General features: G+C 35.3%; 2 protein-coding genes across 2 annotated transcripts; one reads left to right on the plus strand and one right to left on the minus strand.

The window, feature by feature from the left end:
- Positions 1–6,186: 6,186 nt before the first annotated feature.
- Positions 6,187–8,820, minus strand: LOC115709006 (zinc finger protein BALDIBIS). Its single transcript, XM_030637026.2, has 3 exons — positions 8,182–8,820; positions 7,698–8,097; positions 6,187–7,478 (listed from the first exon to the last, which is right to left on the minus strand). Exons 1-3 carry the CDS (start codon positions 8,342–8,344, stop codon positions 6,527–6,529), a joined length of 1,515 nt encoding a protein of 504 aa, XP_030492886.2. The 5' UTR covers positions 8,345–8,820; the 3' UTR covers positions 6,187–6,526.
- A 12,492-nt stretch (positions 8,821–21,312) lies between these two features.
- On the plus strand, positions 21,313–25,404 carry LOC115709955 (dnaJ protein P58IPK homolog). The gene is made up of 9 exons (XM_030638230.2): positions 21,313–21,717; positions 22,184–22,349; positions 23,098–23,299; positions 23,421–23,581; positions 23,705–23,798; positions 23,959–24,171; positions 24,286–24,366; positions 24,479–24,697; positions 24,777–25,404. The coding sequence occupies exons 1-9, from the start codon at positions 21,603–21,605 to the stop codon at positions 24,978–24,980; spliced, it is 1,455 nt and encodes a 484-aa protein (XP_030494090.2). The 5' UTR covers positions 21,313–21,602; the 3' UTR covers positions 24,981–25,404.

Genomic DNA, 25,404 nt, shown 5'->3' on the forward strand with positions numbered 1-25,404 from the left:
ATGTTCGGGCCACACTAGACCAAGCGGGTTGGGGTCTACCAGTGATGTGCTTTTGAGACTCTGTTTTGTCGCTTAGGTCAGCTGAAAGAAAAGGACTTGTAATAATGTTTTATAAATATTTTTGGGATATCCCAGCTTTTGTAACTTTTGGATTATAAAGTTTAAAGTATTACAAGTTTGTTTTTATTCCTATTGTTATTAAAGTTTAAATTCCACACCCTTTTGTTAGTAATCCCATTTAGGGGATTAGGGTTTCTTAAGTATATTGGGTTGTGTGCCTAATTATTTAGGACGTTACATATATATACTAATAAAAATATTTACTTATTTTTACATTTTGGGGAAAATGTTACATTATAGTGAGAGTGGATAACACAATTGCTTACAGTGATTCACGATGCTGATGTACAAAATAATTGTATAAGATTTTTTTCTTTTATTTTAGTCATTATGTTTAATTAAATAACTTGTAAACACTTTAATTAATTTTAAAATATTTGTGTAATATATTTACTTAGAATAATATATATATACATTTAGTTATATGAAATTGATATTTAATTTAAATAAATTAATAAAAATAAAAAAAAAATTAAATATGTGAAAATATATAGATTTTATATGAAAATCAGTGGTAGATTTAGTAACTATAAGGCGTCGATTATTAGCTAATAACTGACGTTATAAATCACGACGACGTCAGTTATTAGCTAATAACCGACACCATATATGCTAGATTTTCAACATGACCACCTTATATTGTCGGTTATTTTATAATAACCAATGATATAGACTCGTTTTCTGACATTGGTTAATTTCTCCCTTACGGTATCACTTAGAATAATGTTGGGAACGAATTTTATCAAAATTGGTGCTGTATATCCCAGTTCTATATATTTTAATTTCAGTTAGAATATGTGAAAATTAACCATATACGTATGCAGAATATAAGGTGAAATGATAGATTTTTTTTCTCTTTAATAAAATCTAAATATATTAATTAAGTAGTAGATAAGAAAATAAAGAACACTCACTGACACTGTGAAAACTCATTCAGGATAAAAGACCTACATACAGAGAAAAAATAAATAGTAAAAAAATGAGATTGTTAGTATGATATCTACAATAGCCTAATTTTTCTCAATACTTCTTTTACCTCACCCCGCCAGCTTTTCAGATCGACTGAACCAATTGGAATTCCATCAAGTAAGAAATACAACAATAGCTTAAATAATATTTCAAATAATCCTTTTATTATTCTATATAAGATATAAAGTTTAAAACAATTAGAATTATTTAATTACAATCTTATATATCAAAATAATAAGTAGGAATAGGATCCGCACAATGTACGTATTAATCATCTTGATGTTTGGCCAATTTTTTTATTTTTTTTTTTGACTGATCATATTTTCATATATTGATCGCTAGGCCGGTCATTATAATAATCTAACTAAACTATATGAGTTACATTAATACTTTTTTATTAGAATATTATTGCAGCAGGCTTTTAAGTAGGGACACATGCATATATGCATTTCTTATAAGTTTAGAGTAAGTATTGGATCTCAAATATATTAAACTAGAAAACAAATCCGCGCTTCGCGCGATTTGTGACAGTACAATGACAATTTTAAATAATGTATACTGTAAAATAGAACATATGACCCTAATTTCATAAAAACAAATAATTTTAGCCAAATAATCTTTTGATTCTATAAGTTCAAATTTAGTCAAGTAATTTTAACCCTAGTTCTAAATTTTTCTTCTTCTAGCGCTGAAACTTTTATTTCCTAACACTAACAATTTTGACCCAATTTTTAATATAATTTTAATTCTAAAAACGCTAAATATTTAATACATTTAATTCTTGTTAAAAAAAATGCAATGCTGATAAATATTTATAGATTATCTGCAAATGAAAAAAAAAAAAAATCATGACTTTCCAGCGCTCAAAGTTTTTAAAGTGTACTTACTTATATTTATATCTAAATAAAAATTTAGAAATCTTAATTGTTAATGATAGAGCGTAATTTATTTATTATTTTATTTTTTTATTTGATACTTTTGTGAGGACCATGCTATATTTGTTTATTTAGTTACAAAAAAAAACTTGGTGCCCAAAATTATGAAAGGAATAGCATAATATATTGTGCATGAGAAAATTATTGTTGCGAGTGATTTCAATAAAATATAAGGATGGTATGTATATTTATCATTCTCCATATAAATAGTACAATAATATATATATATATATATTTACAATGTATATAATCTTGAAAGAGATAAAAAAAAAAACTCTTCAAAATTGATAAAAAGGTAACAAAAAGGACCAAAAATAATTAAGGAATTGAAACTTAAAAAGGAAAAAAAATTATATATATATATATATATATATATATCTTAGCAAAAATTAAGTCTAGTCTTCTTTTCAACTGAAAATTTACAAACTCTTCGTGTCACTATTAATTTCCTCATGCATAGAGATCTACATTGTGATTGCGTACTCAAATATTGCTTTAAAATTTATATCATATATATATAAAGCGATTCTCTTCATATATTTAATTGACAAACATGTATAATGTTATGTTATTGTCTTAATATATTATTTTCATAATAAATATATAAGGGAAAAAAACAAAAAAATACAAAAAAGGAAAAAAAATTACAAAAATACTTTGGGCCGGCCCATTAAACATTTATACAGTCCACATACAAATATTTACAAAAATACCACATGCACTAAGCCTTCGGTATGCACGGAGCGAACCATGAAGATGAAAATACGCGCTCGTTTCAAAACCGCAAAACAACCAAAATGAAACCAAAACGAGAAAAATACAACTATTAATTCTGGCAAAATCAACTGGAAAAGAATACCTGCAATGATCTAAACTGAAAATGACGAAAAAAAAATCAAAAAAACTGTGAAGAAACTGAAATTACACATTTGTTTTCTATTTTATTCGATCAAAATAACTCCCCCTAATATCGAAATCTATATTCATGAAATGTAGATCTGTAACAAACAGATCTGGAGCTCCCACTAAATCCAAAACAATGTATGATGTGAAAAATTTAAAAAAAAACCTCATGAATAATACATCTACGTTATATAAAGTTGCATTTTGATTTATTTTTTGTTTTGGTTGCCTTATAGTTGCATTATCGTTTTATGATAGTTTATATATTATGCAAGAATTTAATTTGATGGGGACTAAGAAATAGTAGTTATACATAGTAAGTTTTGTGCAAATAGTTGCATATTAATTTTATAGTGAAATAACATATGCAAGTAGCAAAACTATAACAAAACTACAAAACAACTGTATGCAAGTGCAAATAGTTGCCTTATAGTTGCATTATCGTTTTATGATAGTTTATATATTATGCAAGAATTTAATTTGATGGGGACTAAGAAATAGTAGTTATACATAGTAAGTTTTGTGCAAATAGTTGCATATTAATTTTATAGTGAAATAACATATGCAAGTAGCAAAACTATAATAAAACTACAAAACAACTGTATGCAAGTGCAAATAGTTGCCTTATAGTTGCATTATCGTTTTATCGTTAGGAGAGTTCATTAAGTCTCATGGTTACTCTGACTTGTTTATGAAAGCATTTCTTGTGAGATCACTTTACTAATTACTCAACTCTATTTGTACATATTTACTAATTTGACATTAACAATATTTAATTATATATGATTATTTCATATTATAGATTCCAATGGTTTGTTCGATATGGTGTTGCCATTCAGACATTATTATGAGCTTCTCTGCATTCTCTCTTCTATCATACTGTCGCAATCACGATCTCTTTCAGGTATATATAAATAAATTTAAATATATGTAGAGAGAAAAGTTTCTCCTGTGTGGATATATATTTATATATATATACTTACTTTTCGAATGACATGTGTGTATGTTGCTTTTTATTTTCTTTTTTTTGGCTAATGCAGCTATATGATAATCCTCAATGGCTTACTATCAAAGGACGTGCACAATGTTTTGTGAAAAAAGTATGTAACTTATTTTTATGAAAAAAAAAACTACTAAGGCATTATATTATTTTAATTATTTTTTTAAAAAGAAATAAATAACTACAGGTAAGAGAAGAGCTAGCGAATAGAGGTACATCAAATTAAAACATGTTCTGAGGTACAAATGATTTCAACCATTGATGAGGGTTAGTGCTCTCAACTACTTTTAATTACATTTGACATTATTTTGATATGGCTTGACGCGTAAGGAACAGTGTCCAACAAAGTTCATACAAAATATGATTATTAAAAAACTGAAAATAAAATTAAAAATAAAAAATTAAAAACTGAAATAAAATTAAAAATAAAAAGAAAAGAAGAAAAAAAGAGAGTGAAATGATAGATTGATTGATAGAAAATAAAAAAAGAGAGGGAAGAGAGTAGGATTTGATTGATGATGGATGGAATGATGAGTAAGTGGTAAATGTGTAATAAAAATAAGTTTGTAAGTATAAATGTAGTAATAAGCGTGTGAGGGTAATTATGTAATAAAGTGTGTAAAAAGGATTTTTCATGTAAAAATTTCAATATATAATAATCAGGATGTGCACAAAAATTTTATATAAAACATCCAGTTATAATAATTAAAAATAAAAATTTCATACTTTGATATTATTCATAAATATACTTACAATTTGACTTCTTCCCAATTCCAAGATGATAATTTTTCTATAGTAAAAATGCTTAAAGTTCTAAGATATATATTGTAGTATATATAGGATAGTTTGAGTCGGATATATTATAGTAAGAAAGTTGAAAGAGTTTTTTTTTTTTTTCATTTTTTTGTGAAAGAAAGTTGAAAAGTTTTGTGATAATAAAAAGTCTCATAAATATACAAAAGAATACAATTTATCTTTAATTAATTGAAGAATACAAAAAGTTTCACTATTAATGTAGTAAAAATATTTAAACAAACAATTCTTCACCAACCATAAGAAAGCCTCACAAAATTAGAAAAATAGAAAGAGAGAATTATAAGATGCCACCTAAGATCTTTTGTGCTTTCCTTTATTTATTGATATTGATTGATTATATGGTGACTATTCAATGGTTACATTTTTATTGTGCCTATATGGTTACATTTTTCTTTAACCTGTAATAGCAGGTTACTAATAGGTAGACTTTCTTTTTTTAGATTTAATTAATTATAATTAACTATTTTCTTAAAATAATTAATTAAATAGACATTCCTTTTTTAGAATTATTTAATTATAATTAACTATTTTCTTAAAATAATTAATTAAATATTTAACAAGACCTCTTTTAGCAATTAATATTTATATTTAAATCATTACGTGAATTATTTTAATAATTAAGCCATTTAATTATAATATTTACAATAAAATTTATTTTTTTTTTACAAAAATTAAACTTCTTTTGACACAAATTAAAATTCTCTTCTTATAATAAATTTTCAAATAATTAATTATTTTTAAATGATATTTAATTATTTTGTTACAATTATATGAACTAAGTATGAGACCTCAAGCTAATCAATTGATAAAAAGTGCAGTCACTTTTTCTCTAAAATATCCTTCAACTTATATCATTTTTTACTTTTTTAAATATTTAAATAAAAAAATTAAATAATTAAGTGTAATAATTTAAAATTAAGATTACAAGTATAATAAAATTTAAATTATGAAATTACATGTGTATAATTTTAAATTATAAAAAGTTTTGCTATAAAATTTTAAATAATTTAAGTATAAAAAAATAAATTGCTAAAAGATCCTTATATAGTAATAAATTGCAAAAAATTAATTAATAATTATAATTAATTTAATTTTAAAATATAATTACTCTTAATTAAAGTTTTATAAGGAAATAAATGATTAGGTTACTTTCAGGTTACAAGTTATTTATTATTTATTTTTATTTAATTTCCAAATTAATCACAACCATTTAATAGTAATCCAATGGCTTAAAAAAATGTAACCATGATGGTTACAATAAAAATGTAACCATTGAAACCTCTTCCTTAATTATAACACCAATAAAAATATATGGTTTTATTTTTATCAATAATTTACTTATTTAGTAGCTCAAAAATAACTTTGACATACGGTCAACTATATATAGGCATTACCTGTCACGTTATCGTTATCGTGATGTAGTTTTCTGTGCTTAATGAAGAAAGCGCGAAAAGAAAAATTCTATAGAGGAAAAGGATAAGTGATTCAAAGACAAAAGACTAAACAACACGAAGGATAAAACAAAGGAAGACAAATAATGAATAAATATTAATGATAGACATAAATGTATATAATTGACTCGTAGTTCACTCTTCGTTCCGTCACTTCTGACATATTCAAATGTTTTCTCTTTGGGTGGCCCCGGCCTCCTGCTTCTGCAGCCTGAGATGGTCACATTTTCCATTTCATTTCTTCATGATATATTGATCTTCGCACCCCACTGAGTTCACATGTACATATCAACAAAAACCATCATCATCACATATAAACAGTATACCATCGATCAGTGGTTGCCACTGAATTGGCTCAATCCCATAGCTGATGAACCACAGGAATTATGTGACAAGAGTTTCCTTTGGGCCATTACTACCCCTGATCCCGATCCTAGAAAATCCCTAGTCAGACCACCATTTTCGATGCCTTTAATATTTGATGATGACAATGAAATGTTACTTCCTAATGATCTCATCAAGTTTGAACCGTCTAAATATCCATGATGAGCCATGGTTGTGGCCACATTGACATGACTATTAGTAGCTGAAGAAGAAGAGGGGTTCATGATCATCATTACACCTGTTGATGATGAGCTAGTGGTAGTAGTAATATTAGTAGTACTAAATGAGGGGTTGCTTGATGATCTAGTTGAGCCCATTTGAGCGGCTTTTTGGAGAAGAGCTGTGGCTGACATTGGAGCAATAACATGCTTCGATGATGATAATGATGAAGAGTTGTTAAGCACTCGATTTGCTTCTTCTTTTAATCCTACCAAACTTGACATTGAAGAAGAACAAGAGCCAAAGAGAGTAGTACTACTAGTAGTTGATCCTATGACCAGTTCTTGCACACTACTACTTCTATTATAGACATAATCCATAGGATTATTGTCATTATTATTAATGTTATTACTATTATGCGATGAATTATTTGCTTGGTTAAGCCAATGTGATAATCTTGACTTGCTGAGATGATGATTGAAGTGATCTTGTTGAAGCTGAAAACCATGACTAGTACTTGTAGTACCACTCATAATACCGAGTCCATGTAATATATGGTCCATATTAACCATAGTGGTAGTACTTGAACTAGGACTACTAGTAGTAATAGCATTAGTATGATCATCAACATTATTATTACGATTACCGAAGCTGAGATTGCTGGATACAACCGAAGTAAGCCTAGCACTCTCTTCTGCTAGGGCATCACAAAACGCTCTATGTGTAATGAAGCTATCTTTCCTGGTATACATCATCAGAAGAAATACTTTATAAATATATATATATATATATGTCTATATAATTAATAATGTTATTTCGCAAAAACAGCTATGATCATTTATATGTTTATAAAACATCAATGCAATGCTATATTTTCAAATGATACTGAGAATTATTATAAAAGAGATCGTGGGGGAATTCTATATGTTTATATATATATATATATATATATATAGGTACCTGGAAAAGAGGGTTCCACAATCACATTTGTATTCTCTAGTACCACAAGTCTTGGAATGAGCTTTCCAGTCAGATTGAACTGCATATTTTTTAGAACACTTATCACACTTCCACTTCTTCTCACCGTGTTTTCGACTAAAGTGCTTCTTGATTCCGGTGAGGTCACCCAAGGCTCGACCAGGGTCATGGTGGACACAACTCTTTTCAGGGCATATATACACCTTCTTCTTCAGCTGATCTTTGTTAGTCCTTTGCCTAAGCTTCCATGGAAGGTTGTGACCTCTTCTGTGAAGCTGCAAGTTCTGGTCTCTCTGGAACCCTTTGTTGCATATTTCACATACGAATCTGTTTGTAGCCATAAGTGTTTTTGGAGATAAAGCAACAACCTCCGCATCTGGATCTGTAATTAATGTATATATACTTAGTACAATTTACACATGTATAATTAGTAAAAATTATTAACATAAATATATAAATAATTTGCCTGGTGTTCCTGGGAGATTTCTCTTCTTTTTGGTAGCAGCAGCAGCAGTAGTAGTAGGGTTAGGTTTTTGATTATCATGATGAAGAAGATGAGCAGTAGTAGTGCCAAACCAGCCATTCATATTGGAAGAAAAGCTTCCAGTACTACGAGCCATAATATGCATCTAATAATAAAGAGTTTTATATGATACGTAGTACTAGCTACAAGAGTATAAACAAAACAAAGCTCTATAAAGCTCTCGACATATAGAGTTATAATAAGTCTTTAGTATATATGTGTGTAGTATGTGTGTTTATAAGTATATATATATACTACACACATATATATCTACAAAACCCATGTATATCCCAAACGACTCTAAGGCAAAACGACAGAGATGAAAAAAAAAAAAGAAAAGGAGAACGAATGAAAGTTCAAACTTGAATAAAGGGATCTTGAGTCTAAATAATATACTTAATAACCTCCTTGGGTGGTGGAGAGAGAGATCTGGCTAAGTGTTTTTTTGTTTTCAGCTTGTTTTGTTTCGGGTTTTGTAAATATGAAAAAACCAAAAACTGTGTTTGAAGACCAAAGACAGAGAATAATCTACTTATATATAAATATTTTCTTCACTCTCAAGTGAATGTATTTTTTATTTCTTTTCTTTTCCTTCATATATATCTTCATAGTTGGTCAGCCATAGTAGATTTGGATGGGCCACCACCCTTTTTTTTTCTTTTCTTTTCTTTTTCTTCTTCTTCTTTAATTATTATCTTTCTATCTCAGAGAGAGAGACAGAGAAGTACTCATAGTCTTATATGAATGATCGCTGTAAATGACAGTAGTGCTTTGAGAAATTTCTCTCTCTTATTTTCTTGAGGTTTGTGAGAAAATAACTTTTAAAGCTCAAACTCCAATTATGTATAAATAAATATTGTATTGCTATTGGGCAGTATATTTTTTAAGTGATATTTTACCATTGATTTGTAATATTTTCTAAAATTTATTATTTTAATTTATGTAAGATTTGATACTTAACTACATCACATCAATAATAGTGTGATACCAAAAATATGTACTAAGCAACAGTAATATAAATCAAAATGGTAGCTTTAGAGTATGTATACGTGTAGAGTAGGTTGTAGATTTAAGAGAAAGAGAAGGTACCCATGCTGCCTCATACTATAGGGAGGTGTAATATCTCTTCAATATAATATAGTGTCTCATTTATTTTATTTTATTAAAATTTATTAAAAAACCGTTAATCAATTATATGCTAGTTTCCTATGCTTGAAGAAAAAAGTGAGTTGCCTTTATGAGATTAATTGGATATTGTATATGTTATGATTAAACGATAATTAGTAACAAAAGGTTAGAGAAAAAAAAAAGAAAAACAATAATAAAAAGTTATGTTTTCGAGGCATGATGATCAATAGGATCGTCCGCGATAGGGTTGTGGACAGAGGAAGCAGAAGGTGTGGGGCTTGGTTTGGGTCCCAAACCATAGAGTGTGTGTGAGCCGTCTCTGCTGCACTATCTATCATCCAAAAAGAGTAATGACTATGAGAGTGGATGTGCCACCACAACAAGCCATATTGATACAGTTAAATAAATTCAGTTAGTCTTCTGTTATAACTGTCAATTGTTTATTAGTTGACAAGTCCTCTGTCTTTTGGTTTCTTTGTAAAACTATCTCTATAAATAAAGGTTTCAACTCTTAAGCTTATAACTTTTACAAGCTTATGAGTTCTTTGTATTCATTGACTAAATACTTGTATTGATAAGTTCACATGGTATCAGGAAGCCATCGACGAAAGTCATTAATGGATCCTTCAATCATCGACAACCCACCTCGCACCTCTTCTCAGCCTCAATGGCCACCACCACCACCTCCAACTGCTCCTACTCAGACCTGGAATCCCTTTCAGAACTCCCTGAATTCATCTCTTACTGTCAGACTTAACAGATCTAACTTCTTGGCATGGAAATCGTAAGTAATTCCTACAATGATTGGTCACGGATTTGATGATATTCTTCTCACTGGAATTCCTCCACCAACTCAACTCGTTAATGGTGCCGTCAACCCTGAGTTTCTGGCCTGGCAACGAAAAGACCAACTTCTTCTTAGTTGGCTACGCTCTTCCATGTCTAAAACGGTTCTTGGCTCCCTGGCTCATTACAACACTTCATTTTCAGCATGGAAAGCATTGGAGCAACGCTTTGCCTCTCAGCCCAAAGCAAGATTATTACAGATCAAATCACAACTTTCTACAATTCAGAAAGGTAATCTCTCCATTTCTGATTACTATGACAAAGTTAAGGTTCTTGCAGATTCTTTATCCACAGTTGGACATCCCATGGAGGAAAGTGATTTGATCATGCATCTTCTTAATGGCCTAGGCCCTGAGTATATCCAGTTGTTGTCCATGTCACAAGCTTGGTGGACAATCTCTCCTTCGAATCCATACAATCCCTTCTCTTGACTCATGAAAGTCGTCTTGAACGACATTACACTGTCAGTGATCCTTCCTCCAAACCAACTGCCAATCTCTCTACAAATTCATCAAGATTTGGATTCGAAATGCCTCACTCACGATCTACTGGTTATAATGGTCGTGGATATGGAGGCCAACCCAATCGACCCACAGGAAGGTATCTTGGTCGAGGAATCGCACCCTTCATACTTCTCTATCAAGTCTGCTTCAAAATAGGGCACACAGCTGCTGTGTGTCATTACAGGTTTGACAAGTCTTTTGTCACTCCGAAACCTGGTGACTCTCATGCATATCTAACAGAACTTGACGAAGAAGATCCCCTCACCTATAGCTCTCCCATAATTCAAGAGTTTGCTCATGATCCCGACTGGTATGCTGACTGTAAAGACCGCTTAGTTTAATTTGGAAATTAGCAGTTAATCACGTTTAATTATGAAATTATTTATAGCTATTTAAATAATTATTTATACTGTTATTGTTGAATTCTGAGATGCATTTTATGTCAGTTAGTAGTTTTCATAATTTTGCATTTCCGGTGCCCGGTAACATGGAACTCGGTGTTTGGCTCAGTAAAATCACAACTTAGTATGTTAGTAGTGTGGGACGGATTATTAGACATTGGGAATGTCGGGAATGGCCGGGAATTTAGATTTTCCCAAAAATACCCCTTTAGTGTTATTTATGTGATTTTAGTGTGAAGGGGCAAAATGGTCATTTTGCCCCATTGTTAGTTTGTCTTTTGTGACTTAATAAATTGGAAAATATATGTTATTTAATGATTCTTTTTGGCTGAAGTAAAATGTGTTAAGTGCCTTAAATTTCATTTTCTTTTCAAAACTTAGAAAAAAATAGAAAAATTTCAAAGCTCTCTCTCTCTCTCTTTTCGGCCAAGTCTAGGAGCTGCTAGGGCTGGGTGTTCTTGTTTGATTCTTGTGATTTTCAGCAACTCTTTGTGTAATCCAAGTCAAGGTTTGATCTCTAGTAACTTTTCTTTGTGTTTTCTTGAGTTGTAAGAAAAGTTTGATAGTTGCATGCTTGATATTATGTTGTTGTTGTTGCTGTGTTTATGTGATGTTTTCAGAGGTTTAATCTTGTAGTTTTAAGTAGATTAGAGCTAGTGTATGCATGATAATTGTGTTGGTTTCAAGATTGAAAGTTTTTAGCTTAAAGTTTAGTTTTCAAAGTGAAATTCGAAATCTATTGCTGTGATTATTGCATGAGTTAGAGTTTGTTTTCTGCAGTGTTTTTATGCATGATTATGTGGTTTCAATCTAGTTTTGAGGGTTGTAAGTGAGCTTTAGTCAAGTTTGAGTTTGAAACTCAAAGCTTGGAGCTCTCATGGCACTTTTTGTTTCTGTACAATCTGGGTGAGTTTGTTGCCTTAGAAATGTTATTTGGGTCCTATAGAACAGGTCTGGAAGGTTTGAGGTTGTTTGGATTAGATTTGAGCATTGTGTGAATTTTTGAAATTCTGTCTGCGAGGAACCGGAATTCCGGTTGTGCATTCGGAATTCCGGATGGGTTTCGAAAATTCCGAGAACCAGAATTCCAGTTGGGCAACCGGTCTACCGGTTGGGGAAATTTCAAGAACCCTAGTTTTCCTCGATTTTATGTTATTTGGGGCATTGCCATGTTTTTTATCCATAGGGAAACTTTTAGTTCCTAGTTTAAGTCCTCGGGAAGTGATTTAGCGTATTACTTATAGTGTTGTGATTTTTATGGTTTAGGAGCCTGTAATCCGCCGCGCAGATAGTTCCAAATCGGGTTGATCAAAGACACCTGAATTCGGAATCCAGGTAAGATTAGTATAACAGTATGCATATGTAGATTACATGTTTAGCGTGCATGTAGGAAGCCTGTTAGATTACATTAGATATGTATGTTGGCTTTGAACCATCCGACTGTGTCACGTCGGTACAGGCTGGAGTATGACCAGCAGCCGGAGTATGACCGGTTCGACCGATTAGGCTGATACTTAGGTTGGAGGTTCCGTACTATTTGACGTATCACGTCGGTACAGGCTGGAGTATGACCAGCAGCCGGAGTATGACCGGTTCGACCGATTAGGCTAATACTGTAACACGTCGGTACAGGTTGGAGTATGACCAGCAGCCGGAGTATGACCGGTTCGACCGATTAGGTTGTTACTTGTCAATAGTATCGTCCCTATGAACGTTCAGAACTCAGTACCGTGTTGGACACGGCAGTTAGGGGGACTCAGTATCGTGTTGGACACGGCAGTTAGGGTTATGGTCAGGGGTATGGGCGTCTGACCATGACCGGGATTTATGTATGGGTATTATTATGCTTTTCTTACTGAGTCTATTGACTCATAGTGCTATGTTTATGTGTAGGTAAAGGCAAGGCTAGGGCTGATGGACCGTGAACGAGCCTATGAAGATTGTACATGTCGGGGCGGTTAGGCCTGGAGCGTACGATCATCGGGACAGCGAGGCTATTTTTGTAATTAGTCGCTAGGCGACAAATATTTTGTATAGACAATAAACTTTTGTAAATGGTTTTGTAATCGAGATCCTGAGTCTTTTGTATAAATATTTTACAAGTTTAATTAAAAAGCAAAAATTTTAATTAATCACGTTTTCCATAAACCTCGTTGATTAGCAACAAGCTGCACAGCATGTTTAAAAATCACGTAATACGCCTATGCTAGTTAGGGTGTTACAATTTGGTATCAGAGCCGCCAGGTTGTCTTCCGAAGATCGTCACGACATGTACAATCATCATCAGCAGTTAGCTCGTTCCACGGTTAAGTAAGCCTTTATTGCTTTAGTAGTTTATTTATTTATTTTATGAATAAGAAAAGCCTAATAGGAAGCATGTTAGTAGCCTGATAGTAGAATAGGCGCATGTTTCGTTTTTAATTTCCAAATTAAGCGGCATTAGTAAGCTCTCCTTGAACACGACCTGATATGCCAACTCTTGGTTTTGCAGGCGGTTCCGACTAGATGGACGCCAGGCGGACTACCAGGATTCAGGGCAATTCGGTAGGGTCGAATCAAGGTCAGGGAGCTCAGTTTCCCCCGCAAGCTAGGGGCCGAGGTAGAGGTCCCCGGGGCAGGGCTCGTGGTCGGGGTGTTGAGAACCCGCCACAGGCTGCCCAGGATCCCCAAGCCGACCAGGGAGCCCAGAATTGGGAGGTTAGGTTTGCTGAAATGCAAGCCAGGATAGAAGAGCAAGACCTCGAGATACAGAGATTGAGGCAGCAGGGGGCTCCTGCAGTGCCTGTGCCAGTAGTTCCAGTGGCACCCGCCCCTGCTGCTCAGGCCGAAATAGTTGTGGCGGCCAACAGAATGGAACCTTTGTATGAACAGTTCCGGAAGCAAGCACCTCTAGTCTTTCTGGGAGGTCCAGATGTAATGAAAGCCGAACAGCGGCTAACAGTAATCACCAAAATTCTGAACTTTATGGGTGTCACCGGTAATGACAGAGTGGTGTGTGCCACTTTCCAGTTCTAGGAAGACGCTCTTGTCTGGTGGGACATGGTGTCTCAGATCCATGACGTTACTACCATGACCTGGGAAAGGTTCCAGGAACTCTTCAACGCCAAATATTATAACGAGGCGGTCAGAAGCGCCAAGAGGAAAGAGTTCACCCACCTGACCCAGCGAGAGAATATGAGCATGACAGAGTATACTACTCAGTTCGACCGGTTGGCGAGGTTAGCCTCGGGAATAGTGCCAACCGACTTCAGCAAGAAAGAGAAATACCTGGACGGGTTGAATGCGAAGATTAAACATGACTTGATGATCACCACTGACGACAAGACCACCTACGCTGAGATGGTGGAGAAGGCACTGCGAGCTGAGGGCGAAGTTGGGTGTATGTCGGAGTCAGCTAGTACTCCGGCGTGTGGCGGGGCTCCTACCCCTCCTGCATCAGGCTTTAGCAGGGGGAGTAGTGGTTCGGCCATGGACCAGAAGAGGAGAGCATCCACTGCATCCGGTGGCTCGAGTCAGAACAAGAGGTTCCGGGGGAACCAAAATAGAGGTAGTCGTTCTAGTGGTGCAGAGACCCGGTTCTCCTATCCCGAGTGCCCCAGCTGCAAAAGGCACCATCGGGGTGAGTGCAAAGGTCAGGGATGCTTTCACTGTGGCATGCCCGGACACTTCAAGAGGGATTGTCCCCAGCTCCGATCAGAGGCACCGGGGGCTCCGGCGATACCCACTCCAGCTAGGGTGTTCGCCATCACTCAGGCTGATGCAGATGTCAGCCCATCAGTTGTAACAGGTCAGCTTTCTGTTAATAACTCGCTTTACTCAGTTTTGTTTGATTCTGGGGCTACACATTCTTATGTGGCATCCAGAGTCTTTAGTAAATTGGATAGACCGTATGATAGATATGAATCAGGGTTTGGAACCCTATTACCTGGCGGAGAGTTGGTTATCTCCAAAAGGTGGATTAGGTCTATGCCGATCAGAATAGATGGTAGAGAGTTAAGTGCTGACTTGATAGAGATGAGCTTAGTAGAGTTCGATATTATTTTAGGAATGGATTTCCTATCCAAATATTCGGCGAGTATTGATTGCAAACGGAAGATGGTGATCTTCCAACCGGAAAGTGAAGAACCTTTTGTGTTTGTTGGTTCAGTTTGGGGATCTCGGATCCCGGTGATTTCGGCCATGTCAGCTAGAGAATTATTGCATGGCGGTTGTTTAGGGTTTCTGGCCGTGGTAGTGGACACCACTCGGCCAGATACCATTCGGCCAGAGGACATCAAGGTGGTTCGGGAATTTTTAGATGTTTTTCCCGAAGAACTTCCAGGGTTACCACCTCAGCGGGAGATTGACTTCGTGATAGATTTGGCACCAGGGGTGGAACCGGTTTCCAAGGATCCATATAGAATGGCTCAAGCTGAACTTAAGGAGTTAAAGATTCAGCTCCAGGGGTTGCTTGACATCGGGTTTATTCGGCCCAGTGTGTCACCCTGGGGAGCCCCGGTTTTATTCGTCAAGAAGAAAGATGGAACTATGAGGATGTGCATCGATTACAGAGAATTGAACAAGCTGACAGTGAAGAATAAATATCCATTACCTAGGATCGATGATTTGTTCGATCAGCTTCAGGGGAAGACGGTCTTTTCCAAGATTGACCTTCGCTCGGGTTATCATAAGTTGAAAATCCGAGAGGAGGACATTCTAAAGATAGCTTTCCGAACTAGGTATGGACATTATGAATTCCTGGTTATGTCGTTTGGACTAACCAATGCTCCTGTAGCGTTTATGGATTTGATGAATAGAGTATTCAAGGATTTCCTCGATATCTGTGTGATTGTGTTTATCGACGACATCCTTGTGTACTCTCAGTCAGAAGATGAGCATGAGTTACATCTTCAGATGGTTTTGCAACGGCTTCGGGAACACAAACTTTATGCCAAGTTCAAGAAATGCAAATTTTGGCTATCTCAGGTGTCCTTCTTAGGGCATATTGTGAGCAAAGATGGGATCAAGGTGGATCCCGAGAAGATCGAATCCGTCAGGGATTGGCCGAGACTGAAGATAGTGACAGAGATTAGAAGTTTCTTGGGTTTAGCTGGGTATTACCGTAGGTTCGTGGAAGGGTTCTCAAAAATTTTTATGCCCTTAACCGAACTAACAAAGAAGAATCAGCGGTTTGTCTGGTCAGACAAGTGCGAAGCTAGCTTTCAGGAGCTGAAACAGAGGTTGATTACCGCTCCAGTACTAGCTTTGCCTTCGGACAACGAGAAGTTCGTAGTTTATTGCGATGCATCCAGACAGGGTCTGGGGTGTGTGCTGATGCAAGCCGATCGGGTTATCGCTTATGCCTCCCGTCAGTTAAAGGATTACGAACAGCGATACCCGACTCATGATTTAGAGTTGGCCGCGGTGGTTTTTGCATTGAAGATTTGGCGGCATTACCTTTACGGAGAAAGGTGTGAAATCTATACCGACCATAAAAGTCTCAAGTATTTCTTTACTCAGAAAGATTTGAACATGAGACAGGGACGTTGGTTGGAATTAGTGAAAGATTATGACTGCGAGATTCTTTATCACCCTGGGAAGGCCAATGTAGTGGCCGATGCCCTGAGCAGGAAGGGTCCCGGGCAAGTAACTAGCATGGTTTAGATTTCACCTCAGCTAGCAGAGGATATAGTTAGATCCAGCATTGAGTTTGTGGTAGGTCAGCTTCATAACTTAACACTACAATCTGATCTATTGGAAAGAATTAAAGCCGCTCAGATGACCGATCCAGAGTTAGTGAAGATCAGAGATGAGGTTTTGGCTGGTCAAGCTATGGATTTTTCAGTGTCAGACAGCGGAATGCTTCTGTATAAAGCTAGGGTTTGCGTTCCGAGTAGTGTGGAACTCAGGAACGAGATCTTTGAGGAGGCTCATTCCGCCCCTTATTCTCTGCATCCCGGCACCACTAAGATGTACCAAGATCTTAAACCGTACTTCTGGTGGAGCGGTATGAAGAAGAATTTGGTAGAATTCGTATCGAGGTGCCTCACTTGCCAGCAGATTAACGCTGAACATCAGAGACCAGCAGGGTTGTTGCAGCCTCTAACCCTACCTGAATGGAAGTGGGAAGATATCGCGATGGATTTCGTGGTTGGGTTACCTAGAACCACGAGTTTGTTTGATTCCATCTGGGTAGTGGTGGATCGATTCACGAAATCTGCTCATTTTCTGCCTGTCAGAACAACTTTTACAGTGGATCAGTTGGCAGAATTATATGTCAGAGAGATTGTAAGACTTCACGGGGTACCGAAGTCTATAGTTTCGGATAGGGATCCGAAGTTCACCTCCAAATTTTGGCAAAGTTTGCAACGAGCAATGGGTACAAAGCTGAAATTCAGTACAACATTCCATCCTCAGACAGATGGTCAGTCCGAGAGGACAATTCAGATATTGGAGGACATGTTACGAACCTGCGTTATGGATTTCGAAGGCTCTTGGAATAAATATCTACCGTTGATAGAATTTTCTTACAACAACAGTTACCAGAGTACGATAGGGATGGCTCCCTATGAACTGTTATACGGTAGGAAGTGTAGGTCTCCCATCCACTGGGATGAGACAGGGGAGAAAAAATACTTAGGTTCAGAGTCAGTGCAGCGGACCAATGAGGCAATAGAGAAGATAAAAGCTAGAATGCTTGCCTCACATAGTAGACAGAAAAGTTATGCAGATCCGAAACGCATAGATGTTGAGTTCCAAGTAGGGGACCATGTGTTTTTACGGGTATCTCCGATGAAGGGGATCAAACGTTTCGGGAAAAGAGGCAAGTTATGCCCTAGATTTACAGGACCTTTCGAGATTCTCGAGAAGATAGGTCAAGTGGCATACCGGTTAGCATTGCCTCCAGCTTTATCAGCAGTTCACAACGTATTCCATGTCTCGATGTTGAGAAAATACGTTTCAGATCCCTCTCATGTACTCGGTTATGAGAGCCTTGAACTGCAGCCAGATATGTCATATGAAGAACAGCCAGTGCAGATCCTGGATAGAAAGGATAAAGTCCTTCGGCATAAGACCATAGCATTGGTCAAAGTTCTCTGGAGAAACAGCAAGGTGGAGGAAGCCACCTGGGAGCTGGAGTCAGATATGAGAGCTCAATATCCAGAGTTGTTTAGGTTAGATTTTGGGGACGAAATCCTTTTAAGGGGGGAATAGTTGTAAAGACCGCTTAGTTTAATTTGGAAATTAGCAGTTAATCACGTTTAATTATGAAATTATTTATAGCTATTTAAATAATTATTTATACTGTTATTGTTGAATTCAGAGATGCATTTTATGTCAGTTAGTAGTTTTCATAATTTTGCATTTCCGGTGCCCGGTAACATGGAACTCGGTGTTTGGCTCAGTAAAATCACAACTTAGTATGTTAGTAGTGTGGGGCGGATTATTAGACATTGGGAATGTCGGGAATGGCCGGGAATTTAGATTTTCCCAAAAATACCCCTTTAGTGTTATTTATGTGATTTTAGTGTGAAGGGGCAAAATGGTCTTTTTGCCCCATTGTTAGTTTGTCTTTTGTGACTTAATAAATTGGAAAATATATGTTATTTAATTATTCTTTTTGGCTGAAGTAAAATGTGTTAAGTGCCTTAAATTTCATTTTCTTTTCAAAACTTAGAAAAAAATAGAAAAATTTCAAAGCTCTCTCTCTCTCTCTCTCTCTCTCTCTCTCTCTCTCTCTCTCTCTCTCTCTCTCTCTCTCTCTCTCTCTCTCTCTCTCTCTCTCTCTCTCTCTTTTCGGCCAAGTCTAGGAGCTACTAGGGCTGGGTGTTCTTGTTTGATTCTTGTGATTTTCAGCAACTCTTTGTGTAAGACAAGTCAAGGTTTGATCTCTAGTAACTTTTCTTTGTGTTTTCTTGAGTTGTAAGAAAAGTTTGATAGTTGCATGCTTGATATTATGTTGTTGTTGTTGCTGTGTTTATGTGATGTTTTCAGAGGTTTAATCTTGTGGTTTTAAGTAGATTAGAGCTAGTGTATGCATGATAATTGTGTTGGTTTCAAGATTGAAAGTTTTTAGCTTAAAGTTTAGTTTTCAAAGTGAAATTCGAAATTTGTTGCTGTGATTATTGCATGAGTTAGAGTTTGTTTTCTGCAGTGTTTTTATGCATGATTATGTGGTTTCAATCTAGTTTTGAAGGTTGTAAGTGAGCTTTAGCCAAGTTTGAGTTTGAAACTCAAAGCTTGGAGCTCTCATGGCACTTTTTGTTTCTGTACAATCTGGGTGAGTTTGTTGCCTTAGAAATGTTATTTGGGTCCTATAGAACAGGTCTAGAAGGTTTGAGGTTGTTTGGATTAGATTTGAGCATTGTGTGAATTTTTGAAATTCTGTCTGCGAGGAACCGGAATTCCGGTTGTGCATCCGGAATTCCGGATGGGTTTCGAAAATTCCCAGAACCGGAATTCCGGTTGGGCAACCGGTCTACCGGTTGGGGAAATTTCAGGAACCCTAGTTTTCCTTGATTTTATGTTATTTGGGGAAATTAAAATTTTATATTGTATACTTTATTTAAAATTAAAACTGTTTTTAAATTCAATTATATCAATTACGTATTCTGATACTGTTATATTTTTAAATTCTATACCAATCACAGATTTAATATCTTAAAATTCAAAAACAATTTTTAGAATCAATCACATTTTTAAAAACATGTTTTCAATCACAAAATTCAAAGTTTCATTTCTGAATTATAATTTTTGAAAACACAGTTTTCAAATCACAAACCAATCAGCCCCTATATTCTTTATTTTCTCTTTCGATATGTAATTAATTTGACTGCCGCTATTTATGTAATTGTTATCATATGTAAGTGCATAACTGAAACTTTCCCTTAGAGAAAATTACACTTACTATGGGATTTTAAAAGTTCTTCTGATAAATATGACACATTTATGTTTGACCAATTCATATGGTATTTTTTTATTTTTAGGTCTTTTTATGGTATTTGATATGCCATATATATGTAATTAGGTTTTCAAATCCCATATTTAATGTTTTTATTTGTTTAGGAAGTTTTATTTGTCATTGATGCCGGAAAAGTCACCAGAGTTTGCTACCGGTGCCGGGAAAGTCGCCAGAGTAGCGGTCGATGCCGGGGAAGTCGTCGGAGTTGCTGCCGGCGCTCAGAATTGGCATTGTCGCGCGGAAAAATTACTGAAAAAATCACCAAGAAACCGGTTTCTAAGAAACCGTTTCTTGGTAATTTTTCCGTTGACAATGCCAATTCTGACGACTATTCTGACGCTAGCAGCTACTCCGGCGACTTTTCCGGCACCGACAACAAACTTCAAAAAAGTCATCAGAATTAACATAGTCACCGACAAAATTACCAAGAAACTGGTTTCTAGTTTCTTGATGAAGAAACCAGTTTTTTGGGGATTTTTCCGACGACAATGGCAATTCTGACGACTTTTTTGGCGTTGGTAGCAACTCTGACGACTAATACATCGGTAGCTACTCCAGTGACTTTTTTAGTACTGACAGTAAACTCTGGGAAATTCGTCGGAATTAGCATTATCGCCGAAAAAATTATCGGAAAAATCACCAAGAAACTGGTTTTTTTTCTTCATCAAGAAACCAATTTCTTGATGAAGAAACCAGTTTCTTCGTAATTTTTTTTGTATTTTTTTCTCTATTTGGTTGATTGATGAAAATGGTTTCAATTATTTTCAGTGTATATCATTTTTGTTTTGTTTTCATAAGCTTTGTTATTGTTGTGTAACAAAATTAGTTCCTTGATGAAGAAACCACTTTCTTGGTGAAGAAACCAGCAGCAACTCCGGCGACTTTTACGGCACCGGCGGCTACTCCGACGACTTTTTCCGTGCCGACAGTAAACTCCGGTGACTTTTCCGGCACGAGTGACAACTTCGGCGATCACTATAGTTTTATTTATTTTATTTTTTTTAAAAAAATAAATATGAAGGGAATTTTAATAATTTTTATTGTAATTTAATTAAGTTTTTATTTTTTGTGAATTTAGATTCAGATTTCTTTTTAATGTTTTATATGGTTTTTTTAACATATTTTTAGTTTAATTAGTTAGATAATGTCATATTTAGTGGCATTTATTTTTTATGCCATATTTTTCTCTTTCGATATGTAATTAATTTGACTGCCGCTATTTATGTAATTGTTATCATATGTAAGTGCATAACAGAAACTTTCCCTTATATATGTGTGGGCTTAGGGCCCAATTCCTCATTTCCACCAAAACTTGGGCCCGTCAAAGTCTATTCCACGTGTAATTAATTGATTGGTGAGAGTAACGTGGAATGACATTGAGAATCCTCGCTCAAAAACCAGCAAAATCGTATATTACATTACTTATTATATATTTTGTCTTTCTTAATTTCATTTCTTCATCTTCTTCCTCTTCGATTCGAGCATAAATCAATATATATATATACTCTAATATATGTAACATACGTATACGAATTCTGAGTGTGAATGGTGGAGAATCGAATGGAGGCAGTAGCTTGGAGAGGATTAGCTTACGCAGGGTTCATACTGCATTTCGTCTTGGTCTGCCAGCTTCTCCTTCTTCAACCTCTTTCTGCTTTAGGTTTCTCCACTTCTCAATTTTTCGATACATTTTTCAATTATAATGATGTTTGTTAAAATGGTGTTATTTAAGCTTCGATCTGGTGTTTATTATTCTCTTTAGATTTGTTTTGTACTTAATTAGGTAGATTTTGGTTGATTGGATCGTGGGATTTTGTTTGGCAAAAAAGAAAAAAGAGTGTATCTCTTTGTTTTGATATGGGATTTAACATAAGTTAAAGATTTAGCAATTAATTAGGAAGAATAATATTGGACCAAAATATAATATCGATTCTGCCTGATTGATTTGCATATGTTAGAAATGGGCTGGAAGTTGATACGTTCGTTTACATATACATGTGTGTATGTGTAGATGTATTCATCTTCTTAAAAGTTAAACATTTATACATATATATATATATATACCGGTACCTGTGTTAATAATTGTAAAGAAAGAGTGTATGAAATGTACTACTTGAATATACCAGGTAGCAAAGCTAGTAATGCTGCTGAGTTGTTCGAGAAGGTTTCACAGAATGTGAAGGTGAAGCGTTACAGTGAGGCTCTTGATGACCTTAATGCTGCAATTGAGGCAGACCCAACTCTTTCAGAAGCCTATTTTCACCGGGCATCAATTCTTCGACAGCTATGCAGGTTCATCCTCTGCTGTTACTATGATAATGTTTAGTTAGAAGCTTCTTTATTCAACTATTATGTTTCTGAGTTCATTTGGTTTTTATTTTCTCATCCCATTGTGATTTTCTATGGTTGGATGTTAATTATAGACTGGACACATCGACCATTACAACATCTGACATACCATCTGATACTTCTCCAAAAAAAAAAAAAAAAAAAAAACCTTTATAAAGGGAAGAATAACTTTGCAAGAGAATAAGGAAAATTATTGAAAACCAACTTGTCATCCTAACACCGAAAATTCAATGATATGATTAAATGAACTTTAAAATTAGCACCTTGTCTTTAAAAGCAAAAAATTAATTATACGAAAGAGTATATTGTATTGGAAGTTTATTTACAGTATACAAAGCAATTTATTTTCCTGAAATAGAATACACGAGTCATTCAGCGTTTACTAGTTCTGTTCACATTGTTCTCCTTACTTCTTAGCTTCAACGGCTGCCCACCATTGACAATCAATGATAATTGTTCATGTTCACTGTAATTCTCAAGTTAGTTTATTCTTCACTTTCGTTATTAGTAAAATGAGTGAGAGAAAATATTTTAAGATTACAAAAGAAATGTCTTATTTCAGATTTTTTAGATAGCTCTCTCTCTCTCTCTCTCTCTCTCTCTCTCTCTCTCTCTCTCTCTCTCTCTCTCTTTCTCTTTCCAATTTCTGATTGGAAAATTATATGATTCAGGCGGTTTTTGGCTAATGTAGATATGAGGAATCAGAGAAAAGTTATAAAAGTGTTCTGGAGCTAAAACCTCGACATTCTGCGGCAGAAAAGGAGCTTTCTCAATTGCACCAGGCTCAGAGTGCACTTGCTACAGCTTTATCTCTCTTTGAGTCGGGTGATTTTTCGAAATCTTTGGAATATGTTGACAAAGTTGTACTCGTTTTCTCTCCAGCATGCTTGAAGGTAAAATTATTTTCTCTCTTTATTGGCAGCACTTTCCTTTGTAATTTTACGATGGATGGCCACTTAGCTAATAGCATCAGATGGTCAAATTGAGTAACTCTATGAACATTGATTAATGCAGGCCAAACTACTCAAGGTGAAATTGTTGATATCAAATAAAGACTATTCTAGTGCCATCTCTGAGAGTGGATTCATTCTTAAAGAACATGAGGATGATCTGGATTCATTATTACTCCGCGGTCGTGCCTACTACTATTTAGCAGACCATGATGTTGCTATAAGGTATGTATAAGAACAGCTTAAATGAAGTGCTGGACTGCTAGTACAGAAATCTTTTTTAATTTTGAGTGCACTTATACATGTGAGAATCAAAGTAATATGGATGAATATGTGTTTCTATTTCAGGCATTACCAAAAGGGACTCCGCCTTGATCCAGAACACAATGAATTGAAGAAAGCATATTTTGGACTAAAAAATTTACTCAAGAAGACAAAAGCTGTAAGTCTCAAATCTACAGTGAACCGAAGAAAGTATAGTTAGAAAGAATTTTGCTTTTCTCTTTTCCTTTGGTATATAGCGGACCTTTACAGCATATGTCTGCACGGATAATTTATCAGTTTTTATTTTTTTATAAATTCGTGGTATTGATATTGTGCAGGCAGAAGATAATGCAAATAAGGGAAAGTTGAGGGTTGCAGTTGAGGATTACAAAGCAGCTCTTGCCTTGGACCCTAACCATCTTGCTCATAATGTACATCTTCATCTGGGTTTGTGTAAGGTATTGGTCAAGCTTGGAAGGGGAAAGGATGCTTTAAGCAGTTGCAACGAAGCTCTTAATATTGATGGGGAACTCCTCGAAGCCTTAGTTCAGGTAAGTTTGGTTTAACAACTTATCATAAGGATTCACATGAATGAAACCATTGCTTATGTTCGATATTGTTTGATATTGCTAATCTTGTGTATACCTGGCTGTTCTATTTCTCAGAGGGGTGAAGCTAAGCTTCTGACTGAGGATTGGGAGGGTGCTGTTGAAGATCTGAAATCAGCAGCTCAACAATCATCTCAGGTTAGCTCTTTTGCCATTTCTTTCATGAGCAAATTTGTTCAGAATCAGAGGTCAGCATTTCTTTAGCTCTAGTTAATTTTGCATGAAGATTAATTAGTTTCAATTCTTGCAGGACATGAATATTCGAGAAGCTTACATGAGAGCTGAGAAAGCGTTAAAGATGAGCAAACGCAAAGACTGGTATAAGATCTTGGGAGTTTCAAAGACAGCCGCTGTTTCTGAGATCAAGCGTGCTTACAAGAGGCTTGCTCTGCAATGGCATCCAGACAAAAATGTGGAAAACAGAGAAGAAGCAGAGGCGAAGTTCAGAGAAATCGCTGCTGCATATGAGGTTTGAATACATACAATTTCACTCTGAAATGCAATCTTCATCAAAATGATTGTCTTAAATGTTGTGTCATCCTTTACAGGTTCTTGGCGATGAAGATAAACGAACAAGATACGATAGAGGAGAAGACCTTGAAGATATGGGCATGGGCGGGGGAGGAGGTGGTGGCTTTAATCCATTTGGTGGTGGAGGACAGCAATACACATTTACATTTGATGGCGGCTTTCCTGGTGGTGGTGGCGGTGGATTTGGTGGCGGCGGAGGCGGCTTTGAATTCCATTTTTGATTCCACAAAGATAGAGAGGGTGCATTCCTTTAAGGAATAACCTCCATACTAATTGCTGACAGCTTTTGGCGAGTAGATATAGAATCAGTTCATCTAAATGTTAAAGATATATTCCATTTGAGTTTTTTTTGGTAAACTCTCAATGTAGTCTTCCCCTTATAAATATATTCTGTTTGTTGGCATCATGAGAATATGAGATCATCTTTGCACAGAGGGAAACTGAATATTGTTGAAATTTTTTTAATTTTAGCATATTGTCGTTAGTTGGAATCGTGTCGTTTTGTTAGTTCCCTACAAGAGTGATGCTGTGAGAGATCCATTCGCTTTGTAGGAGTTGCCATTCTGTTTTTCTTAAGTTTGTCGTTTTGATAAGTTTGTAATAAGGGGTTATGGAATACAAAACTAATATATTTACTCTTCCAAA

Source organism: Cannabis sativa, chromosome 3 (assembly GCF_029168945.1).
Source record: "Cannabis sativa cultivar Pink pepper isolate KNU-18-1 chromosome 3, ASM2916894v1, whole genome shotgun sequence".
NCBI lineage: Eukaryota > Viridiplantae > Streptophyta > Magnoliopsida > Rosales > Cannabaceae > Cannabis > Cannabis sativa.